The following is a 26,181-nucleotide window of genomic DNA, read 5'->3' as shown; positions in this document are numbered from 1 at the left end:
TTGGTGTAGAAAATAAAAGATTAAAAATACAGAATAAAAGGAGCATACAAACACAACAAAATAAGATCTTGGCTTTGAATATCGGGGAAATATTGCTAAAACAAAATACGTTTTTTTGAAAATCAAAAGAATTTGAATGCACCATAAGTGATGTAATCTTTTTTTGGACCCAAAACCTATAGTAGCCACAAGGCAGGACATTGTGTCTGCAGGCGACTGGCCTGCATCATGACTCTGAAGTTTTAATACACTCATTTTATTTGATCAAATTGTATTGTTAAGATTTTTCTGTGGCGTCATCTGAGTCAAGCCTATGATTTGTCTGGAGCTCAGTTGGAGCGGTTGGCGAAGTGGTGAATATAATATTTGATCTGAGCTGCAAACATGCGGAAAAGGATAATGTGAGGCGCTCGATAGGTGTGTGTGCGCACGCGCGTGTGTCAGAGGAGAGAGAGAGGAGAAAGAGAGAGAGAGAGAGAGAGAGAGAGAGAGAGGAGAGAGAGAGAGGAGAGATAGAGAGGGGAGAGAGAGATAGGGCAAGTAAATGCAGGCTGCAGTGAGAGTGTCGCCAGTGCGGAGGTGACAGCGGAGAATGGAGACAAGGCCGTCCGCCCGGCAAGCTGTGACTGCGGCGAGCGAGGACAACCTAACCCGCCTCATTCCCTCTGGAACCAGTGTGCCGAAAAGAACCCAGAGGAATTGAACTTTTTTTTAAAAGGGGCCAAAAGGACAGGAATGGCTGATCCTCTACGGAGGACTTTACTAGCGAAACTCCGGGGGAAGAAATCCAAGAAAGGAGAGGCACTCGTCGCAGAATCGGGCTCCACTGCTGCTGCTGAGGCGGCGAATGTTGGCCGAGAAGGTAAAGAAAAAGTTGTGGAAATGGAGCGAGACTTGGAAGTGTCGCTATCAGGGCTGGAATACTCGACAGAGAGAATAAGTACGTACGAGAATTGTGCTGACGGGCCAGTGGTGCACGCCGAACGTCGGGACTCGCTCCGGCGGGCTCGACCGGCGGAGTTAGCCGGCTCATGTCCTCCGGAGCTCGGCAGCGGGGGTAGGGTTCGGGTTATTGGGCCGCTTCAAAGAGAGATGCCGTTTGGGGGACGGAAGCCTGTTACGAGCCACTGGGAGCCTGCGACTAATGACAGAATTACCATTTCAGGTTCAGGTGGGTTGTCGTTTAGAGAACCCCAGAAAAAACACTTTGTTTCAATCCCTTGGCAGTGCAGCGTCGGGGATTCAATTGGGTTTGGGGACAGTTCAAGCCATATTTGTTCCTATAAACAAACAGGGTTAAATAGGGAGCACCCACATGTGCCAAGAACTGTAGTTACTGTAAATATACACAACACAAAGAAGACTTTTGACAACCAGCAAAGTTTGGACACACCGGTGATCTGTGGTGACACAGAAGAAAACCTGTTCCGAACAATTGAGAGCTTTGACCCTGCATACTCTGAGGACTTTAAGGGCCCTTTGCAGAGCCCTGCCTTCTTCCCAACTGAGCTAGAAATCTGTGATATTAACATGGCATCCATGTGCACCACAAAAGGATCACTCAGGCATCCATTAGACAGTGAGGATGATGATTATTATGATAATGGGATACTGCCTTTTTATGAAGCTATCAGAGCAAAAAGTGATGGAGATGCTGTGCCGCTGCCCATCATAGGTCAGGATGAAGGACAGGCTGATGAGAGTCACAGTGCCCAGGAAACAGACAGGCTTAGGAACCAGCTGAAAGAGGCTTATTATCTTCTGATTAATGCTATGAATGATATCAGTCTGGATGTCCAACAGGTTAGTAGTTTAACTGAGCAGCAAACCGCCTCCTCCTGTAGTAGCCACTCTCGGGATAGCTTGTGCTCTAGATTGTCTGCCAAAATTATGGACAGCGACTCTTGGTCCTCCGGGGGTGATCCCAGCCCTCAGCAGGTGTCTGACACTGACTCCCTCTTCCTGTGTCTAAGTGGCAACCTTGAAACAGACCTTCAAAGTAAACTCAATAGTAAGAGCATGCTGGACCTATCTGTTGTTAAGATAAAACCCCCTTTAGTGCGCTCTGCTAGTGACGGAGCCATCAGGTATCCAGGTGAACCTTTGCAGTGCACAAATCCTCCTAGAACCAATCCAGTCATCCGTGATGATGAAATGATTCCAGAGTCAAAATCAAATAAAGACAGTAAAAATTTTGAAATAGTGGGTGACCCCTCAAACCGTCAGATGGTCTGCCATGCCATCAGCAATGAGGAGTGTTTTCAAGAAGTTGATGGTGAGCACTTTGATGAAAGCAGCGGTTCAGTCAATAGCCTCACAGGTTCTTCAGACAGCAACACAGAGGCATCAGCAACTCCAGATCACGACGACAAGCAGCAGTTGACTGTCCTAGCGCGGGGAACCAACTCTGTCAACAAGGGCCAAGGTGTCACTGTAAACAAAATGCAAGAGTGGATGCACAAAGGTCGCCTTTTGTCGTCCGAAATGAAGCAACGCATAGAGGGCTCATCCCCGGCACGCGGTGAGAGCCAAAATCCCGAGCGACCCTCTCCGCAGGCGACCCACGGGGCGGGTAAGCCGGGTGTCCAAACATCCTGCAGAGTGGTAAAATCTGTCAAGTCCGCTGGAAGCAAGATACCATGGCAGCCAGGTAGGAGCGTGGCCTCAACTCCTGTGGATCTTCTAAATCAGCGAACTCTCTATGATTACTGTCATCATCCTTCACTCATAGTAAAAGTCCGTCTGGTGGCACTTCTCCTCTACTGGATGCAAAGCAAAGGGACGAGAAATCTCAGACCTCTGCTTTCTTTTAAGATCCACTAACTGGTGGCGGGTTCTCTTCTTCACACTAATTTAGGTGCATTTTAACACTAAATTCACATCAAGTTGTAGATGGGATCACTCACAGTATAGTCCAATAACAACTAACTCATTCAGTTCTTCTGGTGTTGGTGGTGGGATTTGTGTGTGAATGACATTTGATTATGTGCATAATGCATAAGAGTGAAAACATGTGTATCATGAAACCAGCTGCACTAACAGTATGTTGACATGTCTTGGAACATCTCTTTGTTCAGATGTTGCAAACCATACGGAAATGTACACATGGTTATAGTGGTGAAGCTAATTGGCTTTCAATTGTAACCAGATGGAAAAACTATGCCACAATTTTTGTTTTATTGAATGTCATTTGATGTTCTTCTGAAGATGTTTAACCAGTACATGATGTAATTACTGTAGTATAAATGTTTATTATTTCCCTTAATAGTTCCGTCCTAATGACAATTTTTCATCTGAAGCGATTTACAAAATGTAGAACGACCCGTACAGATGCGAACATTTGACACTTATCTATAGATATTTCTTAATCTGGCTGCAATTTATCCAGCATCCACAGTGACGAGTGTTTTTGTATAACCAAGGCTAAATGTTGCTTTGACATTTTACAGGATGTCACGAATGAGACTTTAAACTATCACCTAATTGTTTAGTTGTCCTGATCATGTTTTTGCTTTCTTTGAGAAGATGTGTTTGCCGCTAAGCATGTGAGCTGCTGCAGAAGTCTTTTCCAGAGCAAATAGTTGGGCTGCCATGTGTGCAGACTGTTGTTTACTGTCACAGTGATGTGCTGCTAGAAATAGAGTGTGATCTCTGTGGCTACTCAGAGGAAGGGTTCTGCGTTGTCGATGTTGTCCGCTTTACTTCTACGTCCGTGTCATTCCATGTAAAGTAAATACAAAAGTCTTTTTGCCAAATTCTGTCTTATTTATTCCGTATTGGACTTTTTCACAGCTGTTTCCAGAGGAATCTAAAGCAGCCAGTGTGCTAACTCTGGTTGTGTTTGAGTATAAGGGGGTTGGGCTGTCGTGTTGCCTTCCTCCCCAGTCATTAGCTCGGGGCAGCTCCATGGTAACCTGCATTTTAAAGACATTAGATTGAATATTTGGGATGCCATTCCTGCTGTTTAGCTTGTTTGCACTGTGTCATGTTATTCCCATGAATGGACAGTACATCCATGCTCAGAGTATTCGAAGTAAAATGCAGTGAAAATGAAAGTGTAATATAAACCGATGTGACTATTCTTCAGTTGTGAGAGGGTTGCAAGATATACGATATAAATGATATGAATTTGGCCAACGATAGCGCTTTCATACTATTGTGATAATGCATTTTGACAGCTGTGTCTCGCAAAGTGTTCTCAACACACTGTAGCATTCTCGCTATCGGCTAATGTACCCCCACAGTGCAACGCCACTTCTAATTGATCAACCCTAGCCTCCATGCTCCATGTTACAAGTACCATTTTCACTGGAGGACAAGGAATAGCTAAACATGGTACACCACACACTGTAGGAGGATATGCTTAACGCTAACCGCAAGCTAGAGCTCTTGAATGTAGAAAAAAGTGGGTGGATCAATACAAATATCAACAGTAACAATACAATGTATAGTATCAGTATATGGTTGATACTGCAGTGGTTACATTAATATTTTTTATTATCAAATATTTTTTGTTGATTTTCTTATTGTTTATAAACTCAGGAAATAAGTCCCTGAACACAAGAGGGCTTCAATCCATCCATCCATTTTCTACCGCTTGTCCCTCTCTTCAGAGCAAAAAACAAAAAAATGTAATCCAAGCCAATAGTAAGGGAAAATGTTAATATTTAATTGATATTGTTTCACCACCAACCTGTTTGTTTGTTTCATTATAATTGTGATCAAAAATATAATCACTCAACGATCCTAAAATTGTGTCAATATTATCAGCATTGGTATGACCAATGCTGCCCCTGTATTTACTTAGTATTGCCTACCGCCCGAATGCAGCTGAAATAGGCTCCAGCACCCCCCGCGACCCTAAAAGGGACAAGCGGTAGAAAATGGATGGATGGATAGATGGACTGATACCGAAATTTGTCGTATCGCCCAAAACTAATGTAAATATTTAAACAACTGAAGCATAAGTGCTTATTACATGTTAACAGGGGTGTCGATAGAACCATGTTACAACAAAAAGGAACCAGATATTAACAGTTAATTGACAAGTAGATTAATAATAGGTTCGGAAAAAATAATACAACAGGAAATGACTTAACATGTTCCCGCATATGTCACCAGCCAAATTGGGAGCCTTTGTAACCTGTTTTGAAATGCTTTGATTATCAATTACATACCAAATAGTATATTGTGATATATAGCAGAAACAAAATTTTTTTTTATATTGTGCAAAAGTTCATTCATGTCAGCAATTCAACTTCAAATGTAAAACTAATATGTGATATACACTCATTACATGCAAAGTGAGATATGTCAAGTCTTTATTTGTTAAAATTAAAATTTACAGTTTTTGAAACCCCAACATTTTCAAGGTTCAAGGTTCAAGGTTTTATTCGTCACATGCAGAGTACACCACAGTGAAATGCTTTTTTCCATGCTCTTCAGATATTGCGTACAGTGGGATCCAAACACCAGTTGCTGAATCTAATACACTAAATACAAAAAATACAAAACATTTAATAACTCTGATGTACATTAATTACAAGACAATAAGTTGCACAATAAGTCCCAGTAGTTATGGTAGAAGTATCAGTACAAGTAAAAGTACAGTAGTCACATACAGTACCAGTGCAATGTCAAATAGTATAACAGTATATACAGTATAGGAAGTAATAAATATTAAGGTGTCTACAGTTCTTTTGGCAGTTGAGTAGTGACAGTAGTATGAACAAAGGTAATGGAACAGTATGACTTCTTTATACTCTTGTTTTTACATTATTTACAGTCACTGAATGAAGAGTACAGTGGTAAGTAAAGTGATTCTTGTGCGTGCGGTTTTGTGCAGTTGTGATAAGTGTTAATCAGCGGTGCAGTTGAGCAGTCTGATGACTTGGGGATATAAGCTCCTCCTGAGTCTCTCCGTGTTGGCCATGAGACTCCGGTAGTTCTAAGATTTTCTTTTCGAGGCTTTCATAAGCTGTAAGCCATAATCATCAAAATTGTTTCAAAAGAATGCTTGAAATATCTTGAGTTGCATGTTATGAGCCTATTAGTTTCACCTTGTAAATCTAATTGCTAGAAGAAAAAAAACCTTTGCACGATATTCACATTTTTAGAGTTTCACCTGTTATCGCAGGAGGCTGCAACATGTATCCCAATATAGATTTTAGACAATACTAGACCTTTTTTTTCACAAGCTCACAAGACTGATGCTGTAGGCACAATAATTTGTCTGTCTGATGGTTTTGTACGTGGACACATTTATCAAGGAAGGGAGCTTAAGAGACAGCCCGAGTGATGGAGGAGAAACCTGAGGCAACAGGATTAATGCCAGCATGGTTTAGAAGCAGAATGAGTCACATGATAGGACACATCCTAGCTCTTTCTAAGGTCATTTGATATGACTGATTATGAGTAAAAATGTTAAGTGAGAGCCTTATAGGTAGTGTTGTCAAGTAGCAACAATTATAGGCATTTAGCTATCAAGGCACAGTAGTACACACATTTCACTGTGCTGCCCGAACACCTCAGCGAGTTGCAAGTGTTGGCATGTGATGCAACCTCGGATGATCTCAGCCCCGTGTTGATGTAAAAAAAATCTACTCAGAGGATCCTCATTAGCATATGAATTAGCATCAACAGGAATGCATGGCACACAGCAAAAGATTCCCTCGGATGGGGCACCCGAAACTCTGTTTGAACGACAAAGTGCAGTCTGTATGGACAAGAAAAGTAGCTAGCATAGGTTTTGCTCTTATCAAAAGAAGAGCCTCTGTTGAGAAAAGCTAAAAGGAAAGCCCATGGGAAAGTGGATCAAGTGTTTGGAGAGAACATGATTCACTTACAAGATTTAGAACGGGAATATATTTAGAGTGAGGTTAACTGACAGGTTTATAATAGTACATCCAGGAAATAGCTTTTTTTTTCCTGTTTTTAGCTCTTTAGCCAATGTGTACACCACCTCTTTCCTTTTCCTACCACACACACATAAGCAACTTTGTATTATTGTTAAAGGGCTGTAGACATCTGTTACCTTTTAGGGGTGTGAGATTTACGATGCTTCACCGCATCATTACACAGTACTGTGTCACAGGAAGGCAGGGTGTGCATATATGGCATACTTGCCAACCCTCCCGTTTTTAGCGGGAGAATCCCGGTATTCAGCGCCTCTCCCGACAACCTCCCGGCAGAGATTTTCTCCCGACCAGCTCCCGGTATTCAGCGCCTCTCCCGACAACCTCCCGGCAGAGATTTTCTCCCGACCAGCTCCCGGTATTCAGCCGGAGCTGGAGGCCACGCCCCCTCCAGCTCAATGCGGACCTGAGACTGATAGGGGACAGCCTGTTCTCACGTCCGCTTTCCCACAATAGAGGCTTTGCCTGCCCAATGAACGGAGAAGTTAAACAGGACAATACTGCCATCTAATGGATAGCCAACGGAAGACTGAAATTCAAGTATTTTTTTATTTTTTTTCTATGTAAATAAAATAAATATATATATATATATATATATATATATATATATATATATATATATATATATATATATATATATATATATATAGCTAGAATTCACTGAAAGTCACGTATTTCATACATATATATATATATATATATATATATATATATATATATATATATATATATATATATATATATATATATATATATATGAAATATATATGAAATACTCGAGTTGGTGAATTCTAGCTGTAAATAACCACGCCCCCAACCACGCCCCCGACCCCCCCCCCACCCCCTACCCCCCACCTGCCGATATTGGAGGTCTCAAGGTTGGCAAGTATGATATATGGCATGCAAATGTTTAGCAATTTAGGTATTTATTGTCCAGTCGTTAGAGACAAAATATTTTACTTTAATATACTTTCATTCTAATAAAAAAAAAAAGACTAAATGGTAAACTTAAACTCAATACTTCAAATGGATTGTTTTGTCCAACTGAGTCCAGAAAAACATCATAACCTTTTAAAGTGCTACAGCTTTGACTTTGCTCTCTGTTTGGAGTATTTATAGTAAGTTTCCAAAAAAGGACTAGGGATTTATTCTTCTAAAAATGTATTTAAAAGGTGTGATCATTGGACAGGGTTGAGAGTGTGAAAAAATTGCTAAATGAAGAGGTTAGATTTCTACTTCTGGCCTCTACTAAACATGTCTTTAATCAATAGCAGCAAATATGACGTAAACTGTCATGAAGCCAATCCAATGGCCTATTATTGCTTTGGAAAGGCTCAGGAAGGAGTGTGGCGGTCGTAGGAGACAGTGTTTAAGGCTGTAAATCTGTAGCCGTGGTCTGGAATGCTGTTCGTGTCAGCACATGCTTCTTTTCCCAGTTATGAAAGACCCCTCAAAGAAGATGGCACGGTGGCATGTTGACAACAACTCCACGTAGAGGCACCCTCTCTTCCTATAGGCTTGTATAGCAGCTTGTGCATTGGTTGTGCCTATAATTTGGATTTTAACCTTCAATATTATGAATAAACTTAAACTTGGGTAGAATGCAGACATCCACCAAACAATTGTAATTTGGATCCGCAACAAATTGTACATCTTGATGGATACACACTTCCTTCATTGTTTATCTACCAACCTTATGTTTCTTGATGTTCCTGTAAGGCAACCTTATGTAGCATAAATATCTATTACCGGTTTTAATGATAAACTGCGGTAAAACCTCTAACAGTTAATATTACAGTTTGAAATTTAAACTGTCACAAAACTGTGATTGTTAACCGCAATTTCATAAACTCACGAAGGGACACTGCTTCTTTCATAGAGAAGCCAGCTAGCACGTTAGCATAAATGCTAACATGAATACAAAAGGCAATAATGTCTTTCCCCATTACAAATGTCATAGCCAATCCAAACCTGTATAAACACATTGCTGTTAGATCAACTAAGCTATTCAATAGTGCACATTGAATTAACAGGATTCAATTTTCAAGACAAAACTCACCTTTAAACTAGACTTTATTCCTAATTCTTACACTTAGAAGTGTACGATTGTAAAATATACCATAATCCAACAAGAAACCGTGTTTACGTTGAAACCAATTTAATTCCACAGGCCTTTATAACATAGATATCTGATTACTTAGGTGGTAAAAAGTTTGCTGATGGTAGCGAAACAAATGTGTTGTGTAATGGGAAAGGGGCTCTCAAGTCTGGATTCATGGAACTTTAAAAAGTCTGACATTTCAGCTTCATAACAGATGTTTTCCAACCACACTATTCCGTTCTAGAGACTACCCTATTTGCTCTTCATACCAGTAGGAATGCTGAAATGAAGCAGCCTGGCAGTTTGGTATGCCAACACCCTCTCTGCTCATGTGTTATACAAAACAATGGGGGATGCTTTGATCAGAGCTTTTATGTTTGTTGTTGGTTTCATGACGATAATGGAGAAAGATAGCAGTCATGCAAATCCAAATTGTGTGGTCTAAAGGGAAATCTAGCAAGATAAATGATTAAAATGGTGATATAAGTGTACTAGAAGCTTTTTGAAAAACATTGGTTCGTAGGTCATTGAAATGCTGTTCAGAAGAGAATGTGCATGGGGACATACATTTATTTTTAAGCAGCTTTCAGCACAAAACGTTTACAAACAATATATATATATATATATATATATATATATATATATATATATATATATATATATATATATATATATATATATATATATATATATATATATATATATATATATATATATATATATATATAAACTAATAACATCTAGCATTTTCTTGATCAGACTGTTTTGGGCTAACAAATAAAACATGTTAGGAGATGTGGTTAAATCTCACTTGTTATTTGCACACTACCAATGTGTTAACGGATGCCAACTAGTGTTCTGTGCCTCACTTTCCAACGCCTTAAGAGCTGGGCCAGACAAGGAGTTTACAGCCCAGGGTTTTTAGCACATTGGTTTGCACTGCTTGACTTAACTCTCAACTAGTGGTGATTTGTAGTCCAATGCATGTGCAGGGCTGGACTGCGTGGAATGACCACTCTTACTTTGGTGCTGTGACCCGGATGAGTGTGAGGTTTGGAGGGAGTGAGTGTAACAGACACCATACAATATAGGTGTGTTATAGAACGCTATGTAAATCTCACTTCCTGACAGTGGGTTAACAGTCCAAAGCTTTTACCTCATGGGCTGGTGAAATGACCACTCTTAGAAATGTACATTATGCTGCTTTGTATTCCATTTTTTTAAAGTGGACATTGTTTTTAGTGTATAATTTGGAGGATGTGTGGATGCAAATACACTTCCCTGAGAAATGGTGTGGTTGTCAATTAGGCCTGCACAGAGGTTTGTTCAAGAGTATAAGGCGGAAACATTCTTAAAAAGGTATAACCTATGATAAAAGTTATAGCAAGGACACACACGTTGACTTATTTTTCTCTCATTGGTCTCTTGCCTTCTGCACTTCAAAAACTCAAAAAGTGCCACATATTGTGTTGTGGATCATGAATATGAAGTATTTTTGGCACATGAAATACAAACAGGTCTCTGAGCCTGCGGTATGGTCTGGCAAAAGCGTTGGCTTTTGAGCTACAAACAAACAAACAAAAGTATCTATGGCATTCATTTTTCCTATAAGCACTCCCCTTTGGTTTCTTGATACAGATGTTTCCTTCAACTTGACAGGGCATGAGTCACATTAAACTCTTTCTAATCTTGATATAGCAGACATTTAAATAATTAACCTCAGTTTAGGTATTTAGGTAACAATGTTCCTCATGATTAATTTGTTCTGCATATATTTTGGTATGTGATGGTAACCACCTCACATTATCTAAACGTCTCCTTCTATCAATCATTCAGCTCTCATTGAAAATGCCCAAACTCAAGGGGCTGCTAGGACCAATGAGCTTTCAACATGGCGACCACACCTCCACACCATCACAGTCGCAAAGAAGCGCAACTGGCTGCAGCAGAGCACCCTCGGAAAGAACCATTGCACTACGGATGAGCTGCAAGGCAAGCTAGGAGCTGAGGAGGAGGTCTGCCAGTGCTCCACAACGCTGCCTTCTACTCCCAGTCCCTCCCCAGAGCAGCTGAGAGCTTCAGGGGGAGCACCTTCACGGCCAGTTCATCTGCGCATACCCAAGGTCTTATTGAGAATTGTTTACTATTTTGTACTTTTTATAATCTCCTTATGAATTACTGTCTTGCCAAAGAAACACAGCTACACTGTACGGGGGCGGGGGGGGCGAGAAGTACTGTGTCGCCATTACAACCAAAGTGAAGAAAATAAGAATTAGTTTGGATTAGCTCCAGTTTACTCTTGACCCTGAACAGGACAAGGGGTAGAAAATTAATCAAAAGATGAATGAGAACCAGGCCAGTTGTATATATCAGTGTGTTTTAATCACCAATCAATCTTGATAAATATCTTTGTCTGACTTTTGATTTAGGTAAGCGTCAGTCAGTCCACGGGGTCGCCTAACCCCAGGAGTGTGGATCCAGCAGAGGAGAACGATGCAGATGACGAAGGCGAGATTTGGTACAACCCAATCCCTGAGGATGATGATCATGAGGCGTCTAGGAGACCCTCTGTCCGGCATCTCATCCCCCATAGGAGTGAGCCCCAGAGGCGGCCCAGCAGGGAACGGGATGCGGCTCTTGTTGGGCAAACCCTGGACAACAGCGGGCCAGAGTCGCTCGAGGATAGTAGTTCAGGAGATCAGGGGAATGCTGCACATTCCACAGAGTCGCTAAATCTGCACAGGCAGATGCTTGCGTGCAAACCACAGGAGGAGGGAGGACCTTTTTCCACCAAGACTATAGGTAAGTCTAGAAGACACACACCTCTTGGCATTGTCATGTTCATATTCTGTTTTGCTTTATTTGTCACTCCTCTTTGTTTTTCCTGCTTTTTCTTTAAGGGTCCATTTCCTTTGTGAGTCATTCTCTCTATCTTTTTCGTTAAACTCAAACTTTAGTGTACAAATATTCCTAATGAAAGGATTTACATACGTATTTGATTGCGTGGCAATAATTGCTTAACTAGTTTCAGAACCAAAAACCGTTGTTAATTTAAAAACCTATTCAGAACTTTTTTTTATATTGAATCTTAATCATACAACAGAAGTTATTCCCAATAAAAACTAGTTATTTTCTGAATGTATTGTATTCATTAATAATAATATTTTTACTGTGAGGATACTAACGAGGCTATGTCCCTCCATCCGTCCCTCATTCATTAAACTTCAGGCAAGAGAAACTGTAGCAACAAAGTCAATGGTTCTACCTTGAACATAATTAGATTTGCAGCTCTGTGCCTAATTATAGAAACAATAATTAAAGTTTTATATATATATATATATATATATATACTGTGTATATATATATATATATATATATATATATATATATATATATATATATATATATATATATATATATATATATGTATGTCAACTATTGCAGCATCATGTGGGATGTGGAGAACTAGGACTGTCAAAAAAACGTAATCAGTTGATTCAGTTTCATTCTTGGAAATTGTTCTGATGTCAACGATGACAGCCAGCACACGCTTCCCTGTCTCTTAATAAGCTCTGCTTGTTTTTATTTTTTTCCCTGACTTCCGACTTTTTTGTTCTCTCTGATGTGGCAACATAGTAGTTTGGACCAATTGGCGTAGCTTGAGCTGAGCCTATAATTACGACTTCTGACAACACTTTTCTATGGCACGCGAAGTGCCTTTTACTTGCCAAAGTGCAACGCAATGCTGAGTGTGGGTAGAATAAAGACATTTAATACTTAGGATTTTGTGTTACCAGTAACAGTTTGACTGCAAGAAAGACCACTTTTGTTTTCCCTAAAAATTATATCGCAATAATTGCACCTCACTGATAAAAAATAAAAGAGAGTAACTGTTTTGTAGAAAGTTGACAATTCTTTTGTTAGAATACTCCGAGCTCTAACTCCTGACTATTTCTGCACCTTGCGTGGCTCAGCAACGTTCCATGTGGTAATAGGATTTAACGACTAGTCCCAAAAGGGTTTTCGAGATCTCGCCTAAGCACTAATCATGGCACACACAGCCAATTGAATTTGGGATATTTCTGCCTACACTTTGATTGGTGTCAGATAGGTCGGATGAAATCTGCTAGTATAATTTGGGGCTTTTTATCCTGCTTAAGTAGATCAGTGGCCATAAATGGAGGCTGTAGTTGCAATTTTGGCCAGATAACAATTATTATTTTAAATGTCTGTGAAAGTAAGTTTTAATGTTCACTTTTAGCTGTGACCTACTTGTGATCTGATCCATTTTCTCATCATGGTGTAATTGGTTTAATTGTGGATGAATAGGTTCTGTTGAACAGTAGTCCTCATGAGCAGTTCTGTGATACTCTGCTTGACGTGTGCATTTATGGTTGCTGTGAGAAGAGTGAGCTGCAGTGTGTTTACCCTATCCCTTCTGCTCTTGCACTACTTTTCTTGCTGTTGACATTACAATTGATTGTGTGCGGGTCTGATGTGGCCAATGTGCTACTTAGTAGTGTTTAACTACTGTGTGTTTGCCATGGAACCGCAGTTTTAAATTGCTGAACGAGGTAAAGGTTGAATGATTGGCTATTTAAAACAGGAAAGTGCTTTTCGGAAAGTTCCACATGTACACAATCCACTGGCAAAGATGACTTGAAGCATTGTTATAATTATAATATAATCAGTGTGACCTGTATGGCTGTTGACCAAGTATACGTGGCATTCACTTGTGTGTGTGAAAAGCCGTAGATATTATGTGATTGAGCCGGCATGCAAAGGCAGTGCCTTTAAGGTTTATTGGCGCTCCGTACTTCTCCCTACGTCCGTGTACCACTCCGTACAGCGGCGTTTTAAAAAGTCATAAATTTCACTTTTTGAAACCGATACCGATAATTTCCGATATTACATTTTAAAGCATTTATCGGCCGATAATATCGGCAGTCCGATATTATCGTATACTTGGTCAACAGCCATACAGGTCACACTGAGGGTGACCGTATAAACAACTTTAACACTGTTACAAATATGCGCCACACTGTGAACCCACACCAAACAAGAATGGCAAACACATTTCGGGAGAACATCCGCACCGTAACACAACATAAACACAACAGAACAAATACCCAGAACCCCTTGCAGCACTAACTTTTCCGGGACGCTACAATATACACCCCCCGCTACTCCCTACCCCCCCTACACCCCCCCCCACCTCAACCCCCCCAACCCCGCCCACCTCAACCTCCTCATGCTCTCTCAGGGAGAGCATGTCCCAAATTCCAAGCTGCTGTTTTGAGGCATGTTAAAAAAAATAATGCACTTTGGGACTTCAATAATAAATATGGCAGTGCCATGTTGGCATTTTTTTCCATAACGTGAGTTGATTTATTTTGGAAAACCTTTTTACATTGTTTAATGCATCCAGCGGGGCATCACAACAAATCTAAGCATAATAATGTGTTAATTCCACGACTGTATATATCGGTATCGGTTGATATCGGAATCGGTAATTAAGAGTTGGACAATATCGGAATATTGGATATCGGCAAAAAAGCCATTATCAGACATCTCTAGTTATAATAGTTTCACACCAGTAGTTGTCGATGCCACTTTGTTAATCGTATTTGTATAATTGGCCATGATGCATGTGTGTGATTTTTCAAAAAGGCTAAACAAAGCTAAACATATATTTCAACTCATGCTGCCAAACAAAATGTTTTCTAAATCAGATTAATCACACTTGAATTTTGATTAATCGTGGTTAATTGCAGTATATGAACTGTTGAAAAAGAAACCAAATATTTTGAAACATATTACATTTTATTGTGAGAATGTCATATGTTTTAGTTAAATGCGTATTATGTATTTGCTCAAAACAAAACCGTTTTATCTTAAGTACCTTCTGAGTGTATTTTGAAGCTGAATTTGCCAGCAATCTAACCACACCACAATATTTACACTGACCTGTGTAGTGACGCCGCCTATCTTTGCACTATTATTAGTTATCCATATCGACATTTCAGATTTTTGTCATTAAATGTCCCTTTCATTTACCCTTTTGCTCCAAATTTTGCATTTTTAAAAAATTATTTTCACGCGATAAAAAATGCCCCTGGGCCGCACTTTGGACACCCCTGGTTTACGTATTTCACCGTGGAGGCGTAGTGTTACCAAACAACTGAAAAGCGTCTCCAGTAGGGCTGCGATTAATGGATTAAATCCAGTAATTAGATTATAAATAACCCCTAGTTTATATTCTGTTGTTTCGATTAATCGTTTAATAAGTACAACAAATACATATTTAGCAAATTCGGACGGCATGGCGTGCTCTGATCTTTTAATACGCAGACAGAGTTCCTGCATGTCTGCTGCAATACAGCACACATGAGAGCGGTGGTGTACTGACACATTAACTGTGTGGCGGCAATTAGTGGAGAGGTTTATCTTTTATTTTTTACTAATGCACACGTTATAAGTGCATTAATTACAAAAATATACATTGAAAGTTATGGCATGCAGAAATTTTAACTTTTTTCCCCTAAAATACGCATTGGGGCTATAAAGTGGGTTTTATACAATTACTTGATTAATCGAACAAACTAGGGATGTGACAATAAACAGTATTAATGATAACCAGGGTAAAACTCCAGACGGTTAGTATTACCGTTTTAAAGCAAAACGATCAAAAAAACAATATTGATAACTGCAAACTCACGGACTGACTGGCGCCAGCTCGCTAGCTTAAATGCTAACATGAAAACAAGAGAGACATGAACATATTTCTCCATTAACAAACTACATATCCCAATTTATACTTATATAAACACATTGCTGTTTGAGCAACTAAACTATTCAATTGTGCACATTGAACCTACAAGCTGTACTTTCTTAAAACAGAGTGAGCGTTCTATACTCAAGGGAATACAAGGCGGAGGTGTTTTTATGGTGCGTTCAAAGACCGCTGAAGAGAGTAGGACACAACGCACACCAGAAATAATAAATATTAATAGATTTGATTAGATTTTTTTCCAAGACTAGATCTGACCAATCTCAGTCTATGAGCAACAACTAATGAAACCTACTTGGATGAGAAAGGAAACGTCTTCTAAGACCAACTGAACAGTCCAGTTGTGATTGAGTGAATGCCCTAAGAATACAATTACTTGGATGAATGGGAACATCCATAGACATGTCTGTTTATTTTACTTATTTAAAAACATACATGGCCAAAATATTTCAATGTGTTCAAAGTACTTTTTGACCACATTCAACAATACCACAATAATAATGATAACCATAATCATTTTAGTCACAATAACTGTGATCTAAAATGTTCATATTGTTACATCCCTAGAACAAAATAATCAATAGGTTATTCGATTACTAAAATAATCGATAGCTCTTTGTCGTACTATTGCTAGTCATGACTCCCACTAGTCAAAGGCTGGGCATCATCACTGTGGTAGGTGCAGCTACCAAATGTGAAGAAGATTTTAATGGTTTTGCCAATATTATTGTGCCGAAAATAAATGCCAAATTCTTATTAGGTTGTGGAAGATTTAGTATTGGACTTAGGAATAGTTGTGTTTTTGTTGTATTTTTATTTTTTTAATAAAAAAAATGTGTTTTGCATTGACTGGTCTGCACATTTCCCAATGCTTAATCAGAAAAGGAGGACCCTTGCTCAGATGGCCTCTTGTTGTGGGCTTGTTGTGGTATTGCTCTGTATTGTGGTATTGCTCTGTGTCATGCCCTGCCACATTCATAGGCTATATTGTGTATGTATTTGGTTGGGTCTACTGTAAATGGGTAATTTTTCTCTTGTAACGCATATTAATTACAATCGATTTGAAATATCCGCAGAGAATTGGTTAAATGTGCAAAAATATTCCTATATTCCTTTATTTTATGAATGTATGAAAATAGGTACTATTGCAATGTGTTGTGTAGTAGATGCACCAGAGGTAAGTTTCTTCAACACCGCTTTACAAATTTACCCAATGGCGCTTCGTGAATAGCAGCCTTTGATCCGGGCACAGGCAATGTCATTGACTCTCAAAATGGGGGCGCAGCCACAGGGTTGCCCTTTACTCTTTTCATTCCATCTTTTCTGTGACTTCTGTTTTGTGAGTATTCATAATTAGCAGTGTGTAACACTTGACTTATTTAGCATGGATAAAGATTTCACAGAGCCGTTGTTGTTTGAGCACAAATAAGTCAGCTGATGAATTAATGAAGTAGTGCAGATGTAGATGACTCTTTATGTCTATAGTTTTCCTCTGTTCGGGTGGCTGGTTCTTTCCCCCCTCACCGGATGCACTTCAGACTCCTCGTGTGCTGCCTATTGACTGACTTTTTGTCCATTTGAAAGCTCTGTTATATGGAGAATAATGATTGATGGACTCTGGGGGTAGTACGCTTGGTGTGTTCCCACTTCTTCTTCTCTTTGGTGGCAGGATGTGGAATCTGACTTGGCCAGGGCTCAGAATTTAATCAGAGTTTTTTTTTTATGGGGGTTGTTTTTCTCTCACTGACTGCTGTATTTGAGAAGGAGCCCATACTGCTAAAGTTACACTCGAGCTCGAGTCTTGGAGTTGAAATCAAGAATCTAGTCTTGGCTGACGTCTGCATGGTTTGGCCGAGAGGAAGTCAACAAGACAGTAGAACAACATTGTGAGAACAACACTCTAAATCCAGAGTGGATTCCATAACCTGGTGATAAATGTGAACTTAAGGTGACACAGTTTTCTCATAGTTTTCTCTTGAAAGTAGAAACTCAAAGAAAATCACTTAGTTCTGCTGTAACCTCATAAACATATATTTGAATTTACATGCGTAGACAATGAATGATCACACAAAAACATTAAAGAGGAAACCTGCCATTATGTTTTAAAGGGATCATATTATGCAGAACCACCTTTACTTTTTTGTGTATTGGCGGTCTTCATAAGTGCAGAACATTTGAATTTAAACCATTGAAGCACTTTTGAGGTATTTACAAAACAATTGTACCTTGTTCCAAAAGAGTCATTATGATTTGCCAACAATTGTGACGTAGTTTGAAGTTGTTTTCCTAATATCAAGTAGTATGTGTACAGGATTGAAACAGAGCTTGTCTAACAACAAGGGATTTTTGCCAGGACTACAATTAACAACTATTTTGATTATCGACTTGTCATAGACTATCCTAACAATTAGTCGACTAATCTGATTATAAAGCATATACCTATTCAGTGGCTCTAATTTAGCCATCGGCTTTTAAATTCAGCTTGAGATATTTTTAGGCATGTGCAACCTCACAACAAAGATCAGATATACTTATTTATACTGTAACGGTGCTGCTCTTTTCTCTACTCTTTTAAAACGTGCATTTAAAAGCAAGGGCAGGCAAAGTGCTAATAAAAACAACAAATACATGTTGTAATGCAAACAACGACACCAAAGGTATTTAACTTCCTCAAAAATGAAAGAGCATTTTGTGATGATGTTGTGTTTATAAAACTGCACACAAGTATGTAGAAAAAGTTTAGCTGGTGAACTTTGGCTAAAATGATATTTACACATCTGTGTTTCTCTGTTGTTAACTAGCTGGCTAAAAGGCTAACTCTCTAGATGTCCAACACGCCTCCACTTTAAATGCTTAATTAAACAAGTTATTCATGATTTTGTTGTGTTTTTGCAGTGGTCGCAGCCAATTGTCTCTTCTTTTAGCTCGGCTGTCACTGGTCGCGGTAAATGTAGATTTACAGTAACGCTGTAGTCACTGTAATGATAAATGTGTGTTTACAGTAAAGATCTAGTCACTTCATTGTTAGTTCTATGGTATAGTTCTGGTTCAGTGCTCTGTCCTGTTTTGTGTTAAATGCGTTCCCTTTACTCCTGTATGGGGAGGCTGCGTTGTGCAGCTGTTTGTAATTACACTAATCAAGATTTTAAAGCAAAGTGAACACTTTACAATTCAGAATGTAACTTGGATTTTTGATGTACTTACACATTTCCCTGCACATCACACCTGTCTCTGGTCTAGCTAAGACAATGAAGATTGGGGCACAATTTTGTGGATTTTTTTTGTTGAAAACGGAATCATACGGAAAGTGAGTTGTACAAAAATTAATAAGGACATTTTTGTACAGTGCACAGAGGCTGTTACATGCACTACAGCCTCTCTTCTGCTAATGGCAGGACACAAATGGCTAAAGCTAAACCAAAGAGGGCTACCTTGGCAATTGGCCATGTTGCGCTAGCAAGTAGGCCTGCATACTTGGCTATATTAGCAGGGGTTTTGTAACCATCGTGATTAAACAGTCGAGCTCCTGCGGCCACTGTAAGTCCTATACTGATGGTTTCGAGCCAAGTGGTTCGGAAGTAGCACAGAGCAGAACCTTTGTCCCCAAATAAAGAAACAAGTGGACAAGTGTGCCATTCACAAGTTTATTTACATTCTTTTTGTTTGTCAGCACTCAATGACCTTGCGGGTCTTTACATTTAACACCCGTTTTTGTGGACATAACATTACCTCCCCTTAAAAGCAAGCTATTTTACTTTGAGGGGTCATCTGTGACAAGTTTGACAACCAATTACTAACACAGACACTATACATATTTTTTAGGCTTTCATTTTACTGAATGCATATTTTATCTGTTAACCTTGCGTAATTTGTCAAATAACATTTGATCATGTTATTCTTCACACACACCCTCTTCCTGCACCTGACTGGTGCTAGTGTTGTGAAAGACCCTCGTCATAAATTCCTTGCCTGTATTGGAGGCTGCCCAGTCTAGCTCCAGGGTCACAACATGAGTGTGTTCTTTCTGTTTGCATATGAGCATGGACTCTGGTTCTGTGTTACAGTAATATAGTGAGTACATACAGTACTTATGTATTGTCTATAGATGGTTGAGGTGGACACAGTTAAAGGGCTCACGTGTCACCCACAGGAATGCAGACCTTTGGCCTTTGACCTAGGAACATGGCCCTGGAGGGTAGAGTGTCAAACTGTCGCCTCTGAACCACAGCTAGCAGCGTGTCACGTTACTCTTATTGCTGCTGCTGCCACAAGGTCAAAGGCTATAGGAGTTACAGCTGTGTAAGTGTGTGTGTCACAGTCGTTAACAATGCAGAAGTATTACCTATGTCACAGGCTAGTCTGCCTTACAGGGCTCATGTTCTTATGTATGGATTAGATTGTTTCTACAAGCATGCAAATGGATGTACCAAATTGACCCGACTATAACGAGGCCCTGTTTTTTCTAACACCTGTTTTCTGTGAAAATATTTTTACAGACACACTCAATAGAAACATGTACAAACACAAAAACAAAATGCCTCACTTGGCATTTCTTTACATGTGTTATAAATAATGTCATAATTTGTACATGCAGTGTTGTACAAGGCATTTACTCTACTGTACTCTATACTGGTCTCCACCCTTGCTCTCCCTTCTCAGAGTTCCTCTGTGTCTAATATTGGCAGGAAGCTGGGATAAGGAAGGCTACTGAGTGAAGGGGGAAAAGGAGGCTAAACATGGTTGGGTGAGGAATGTGAGTGAACAGCACTGTTCACTTGTACATTCGCCAAAAGCTTTGCCAACCCTCCAATTCAACATACAGACCTCTCAGTGTCTGGACAAGGGGTGTCTTTGTCCCCCATCCTTTGGTTACACCCTGTTCCGCTCCTGCTCCACAGCTTACTCTTCATGCTGTTGCACCTCTGCCTCCAACCTCTCACTTGTGGAACCCAGAATAGAACTGCAGGTCCCTTCTTAAAATAAAGCTTGTGAGGTTGGCACGGCTTAGCTCTGTATCTTTCTTCTCACCCTACAATACCACTCTGGTATCTTGAGGTTTATTCCCAGAAATTAAAAAGCTTGAAAAAAAACTTGAAACTTGGCATCCATTTAGCATCGACTGGGCATTCCTGCTTGATCCAAATGAGGTTAGTTTTAAAAGCAGTCATCAAAGGACTTGCCAAATCATGTGATGCAGACTTAATCCTCCATGAACCCATGCTCCCCTGCTGCAAGGTGTTCCCTCTAAAGTAGAAAGGAGACAGGTACATAACTAAGGGAATGTGAGTGTGGACATGGTGTTTTTCTGTCTCAACCGAATCAAGGTAATCCATGCGGAATTAACCAAATCAAATGAATCGGCAAATCTTTGTTTGCCCTTTCGCTTTCGTCACCAGATAAAAAAGCAACTGCATCTACTTGCATTACCGGTATATGTCCACTAACTTTGAGGTCTTTATCCTGATGTTTCATGGATATAAAACACAATGGGCCTGCTCTACACTAAATGGCATATGCAAACTATGAAATTGCAATCAGTAGGTGTATAGCAGGTGATCTACTAGGTGATAGCATGCAAAAGTGGTGCAGACCGCCCAAAGAGAAAATAATTTACCTCCATATTATTACGTATGGTGTAATGGTCTAAATGGTGCTGTTTCGTTATGTTATGAAATAGGCAGCACACACAACTTATTCTGGACGATTTACTATTGTGCGATCTGGATCTAGAACCGTTTTTTAGTAGGCCGAAGGTGCGCTCTGGAAAGAGCTGTTCTTGTGATGGTGCATTTGGAATGATCGAGAAATGCATGCAAAAATGCATGAAAATGTATGTTTACAAGAAGTAAGATGTAACGCCATAAAAACAGTAGACACCAAAACGAATCAGTTGAATTTGAAATTGTATTGCTAAATAGACAATATGTCTGATTTTTTTTATTTCTGACCATTCAAATATGTTAATACATACATTTAGGACGGAGAATTTTCTATCATTTGTCTTTCAGTTTGCGCGCACATTTCAAATGGATTTTGCTTTCTGTTTGCTCATTTAAGAGACGCAATCCACTGAGCACAAGTTTAGTAAATCAGCTTGCACGTGTTTTATAACATACAAACCTTGAGTAGATTAGGCCCTATATCTATAAAGAAAAAGGGCTAAAATGGATAGAGTTGAATAAAAACTTCAAAGATACCCGTTGTCTTTTAAGCATGACCTTAGGTAACAAACTAACCTAATTGGATATGGTATTATATCTATAACCAATATTTCCAGTTTCGCCGTACAGCATGTCTGAAAAACAGTAAGAAGAAGCATAGCTTATTTGATGCAACCCCTTTCCGTTTCGTAACATTTGTTAGTTCACTTCCTGTACTCAATCTGTAACACAAATACATAAATAAATGATAGATACATTGATAAAGGAGTAAATAAATAAATACAAAAGTAAACACATTAAAAAAATAAAATTGTCATAAATAAATAGTTTAGTTGTGATTCACAGAATGAGATAAATAAGATCATCTCAATTAAAAAAAAAATTAAAAGGTTCAAAAGCTTTATTTAGGTTCTTCTTTGTACTTTGGAAACACTTTGAATTTTAACAGTTTATTAAACCAGATCATTTTAGTAAATTGTTTGATTTATTTTCTTAATCCATTCCATAATTTAGTTCCACATACTGATATACTAAAGGTTTTAAGTGTTGTACATGCAATCAGATTTTTAAATAACAATTTTCCCTAAGGTTATATTTCTTCTCTTTTGTTGAGAATAATTGTTGTACATTCTTGGGTAGCAGGTTATAGGTTACTTTGTGCATAATTTGAGCTGCTTGCAAATACGCCAAATCATTGATTGTCAATACTTTTGATTCAATAAATAAAGAGTTTGAATGTTCTCAATAGCCAACATGTTGTATTATTTTAACAGACTTTTTTGTAACAAAGTTAATGAATCAAGCCTACTTTTGTAGTTATTTCCCCATATTTTTGCACAATAACTCAGATATGCTAGCGACTAGCTGGCGAGCAGTAGAGAATATGGAGTGGTTATTGGTCCAGAATATATTTAACTTTGTTCATTCATTAAGTATTTCTTGTCACCTTATGATGTATTTTTTATATGAGATTTCCAGTTCATTTATCTTCTATTAATACACCTAAAAATGTTATTTATTTTACCCTTTCAATGTCTACGCACTCTATTTGTATTTGTGTTTGACTTTCTCTTCTACTGTTACTGAATATCATTATTTAAATGTTACTGAGATTCAAAGATAGTCTGGTTTTGTCAAACTATCTAACAAAACACATTTGTGTTGTCCGCAAATAATACTAGCTTCAAGTCCTTTGTAACTTTACAAATGTTGTTTATATAGAGATTAAACAGTTTTTGTCCCGGTATTGATCCCTGGGGTACGCTGCAAGATGATGGATTTTTAGCGCCGTTGATGTGTGTTCGCCTAGCTTCACGTATTGCTCCCTGTTGGTTTAGCAGCTTCTTACCTAGTTCAAGACCAACCTTCTAATGCCATACCCTTCCAATTTGTTGGTCAAATTGGAAACACACATACTGTACATATACATTCGCTGTACACACATATACACATACTGTACATATACATTCACTGTACAAGCACACATACACATACTGTACATATGCACACATACACTCATGCACATGATCACGTTTCATCAAACATATATTAACGTTGTTGCCCTAGGGTAAACTGGGTATAACACATGGCACACTGACAAAGCTTAACCTATTGTTACTATAACAATCTACAAGGTTAATGTAGGTTGCTTCTCTTTCTTCCCCTCCATTTTTCTGCATTCTTTCGTATCTCAAGTTATCATTACGTATATGTATTGTTGCATTTGAACAATTGTATTGTTGATAATAAAGGTAAAGTACTGGTATTGTTTATTATCAATAGCACTATTTCTATTGGTATTCATATTGCTCCATTTTTAGTGTAATAATGCTCATTGTCATTTCTGTATTTTTTATTTTATTTTCGCTAACTGCTTATTTGCTATTACTTTTACCATCATATTTGTACATGTCGTATTTGCTGATGTTGCTCTGTTGTTGTTGTTGTTGTTGTTGTGTTTGCTGTCGTTGTTTTTGTCTCTCTGTCTAATCCCCCTCTTGTCCCCACAATTCCCCCCTCTGTCTTCCTTTTTCTCTCTTTCTATCCCCTCCTGCTCCGGCCCGGCTGCACCAAATGATAATATAAATACATTTAATAAAGTCAAAATACAAGTAAGGCAACAAGAGAAGCATCCTACACTTCTCTTTTGTAAAGTAAATCTGAACAGCCGATATGGGCATCTACATCTGCTATATGATTTGCCCGAGAAGCTGGGCAGGACATTATAAAAAAACAAATTAAAAAAAAAAAAAAAAAAAAAAAAAAATGTTGGTCAAGCTATTACGGTTAGTTGTGTCAAAGGATTTGGTTCCATCCATAAACACTGCAGCTGCACACTGTTTATGATCTTTGCAATGGTAGTCTCTTCTGTATGTTTACCGTATTTTCCGCACTATAAGGCGCACCGCATTATAAGGCGCACCGCATTATAAGGCGCATAGAATAGACGCTACAGTAGAGGCTGGGGTTACGTTATGCATCCATTAGATGGAGCTGCGCTAAAGGGAATGTCAACAAAACAGTCAGATAGGTCAGTCAAACTTTTTTAATAAATTACAAACCAGCGTTCTGACAACTCTGTTCACTCCCAAAATGAATAAACAGCTGTTTTATTATTTTCCCTGAGGTAAAGTCAGTGACTTGGTGTTTTGTTTATCTTTTAACAACAGCAAGGTATACCATGTAGTGCAACATTTATATCACATAGTGGAGGGGAACTTTTCCCTGATTCAATAGACACGTAAAAAACAGTGATACTGTTACGGTAAATCAAACGTTAGTGCAATCACAATATAGTAATACTCGAAATAGTGAAGAGCAATAACAATATATCAATAACTCAATGTTGCTCAAACGTTAATGTCACACAACACAACACACAAAATAAACATGTAAAGCTCACTTTATGAAGTTATTCCTCATCCACGAATCCCTCGAATTCTTCTTCTTCAGTGTCCGAATTAAACAGTTGGGCGAATACGGCATCCAACCCGGCATGTTGGATGCCGTATTCGCCCAACTGTTTAATTCGGACACTGAAGAAGAAGAATTCGAGGGATTCGTGGATGAGGAATAACTTCATAAAGTGAGCTTTACATGTCTCGTCGAAGTCGCATTAATCGAGTCGCTGCTGCTCTATTCCCGTGTTGTACTGTGTGACTGATCGTCTTAAGTTTAAACTCTGCGTCGTAAGCGTGTCTCTTAATAGGAGCCATTTTGGGGTCTTTACATAAACAAACAAATGGAAATGAAACGGCACATATCCTACCAAGTCAGACCTACACTGTTTCAATGTCCATTTCTCTGTTCTCAATTGTTGATGACTGAAGTGATGATAACAACCAAACCTAACCCCCCCTCCACATCCCACACCCCGGATTGTAAATAATGTAAATAATTCAATGTATATACTCTGATGATTATCTTGTGTGATGACTGTATTATGATGATTGTATACATCTGATAGTATATATCTGTATCATGATTCAATTTAAGTGGACCCCGACTTAAACAAGTTGAAAAACTTATTTGGGTGTTACCATTTAGTGACCAATTGTACGGAATATGTACTTCACTGTGCAATCTACTAATAAAAGTTTCAATCAATCAATCAAAACGCCTCGCACAGTCATATATCCCAGCATGCACCGCACGCTTCTTCTTCTTCTACGGCGGCGGCTGCTTACCGTAGAAGAAGAACTTCTTCTACGGGGGAAAATGAAGACGGGGGAAAATGAAGTCGGCGGCTGCTTACCGTAGTTGCGATTGATTGATTGATTGAAACTTTTACCTGTTGGAGGCTCAATATTGGTCCATATATAAGGCGCACTGGATTATAAAGCGCACTGTCAGCTTTTGACAAAATCGGAGGTTTTTAGGTGCGCCTTATAGTGCGGAAAATACGGTAGATGTTAGGTTTGTATCCATATTGGTTGTCTGTGAGTGTTCCACACTTGTTTATGAATTTGTCCAGTCTCCCCGTGACTGCGTGGGTTCCCTCCGGGTACTCCGGCTTCCTCCCACCTCCAAACAAGACACATTATTCAAATTGAGTAACAGCCACTATTCAGTCAACCCATTGTGGTTGGCTCTCAAAATCCATACTCATTGGCCTACAGGCTGATATACCATGCTTGGAGTGGATTCAATTATTGGAAAGTCTTTCTCACCATTTTAGCATTCTTTTAGTTATTGTCTTGGTTTGCCAACTCTTTT

The 26,181-nt window shown here is 39.0% G+C and overlaps 1 protein-coding gene across 1 annotated transcript in view; it reads left to right on the top strand.

Annotated features, from left to right (window-relative positions):
* Positions 1 to 534: 534 nt before the first annotated feature.
* Positions 535 to 26,181, top strand: part of syde2 (synapse defective 1, Rho GTPase, homolog 2 (C. elegans)) — an 83,625-nt gene continuing 57,978 nt past the window's right edge. The window contains exons 1-3 of the mRNA XM_062028199.1: positions 535 to 2,650; positions 10,852 to 11,138; positions 11,445 to 11,817. Coding sequence (XP_061884183.1) covers positions 736 to 2,650; positions 10,852 to 11,138; positions 11,445 to 11,817 — 2,575 coding nt within the window. The 5' untranslated portion in view covers positions 535 to 735. The remainder of the gene's footprint in view (positions 2,651 to 10,851; positions 11,139 to 11,444; positions 11,818 to 26,181) is intronic.

The sequence above is a fragment of the Entelurus aequoreus genome, linkage group LG19, assembly GCF_033978785.1.
Source record: "Entelurus aequoreus isolate RoL-2023_Sb linkage group LG19, RoL_Eaeq_v1.1, whole genome shotgun sequence".
Taxonomy (NCBI): Eukaryota; Metazoa; Chordata; class Actinopteri; order Syngnathiformes; family Syngnathidae; genus Entelurus; species Entelurus aequoreus.
The sequence above is the reverse complement of the archived record's forward strand: the minus strand, read 5'-3'. Positions and strand labels throughout refer to the sequence as shown.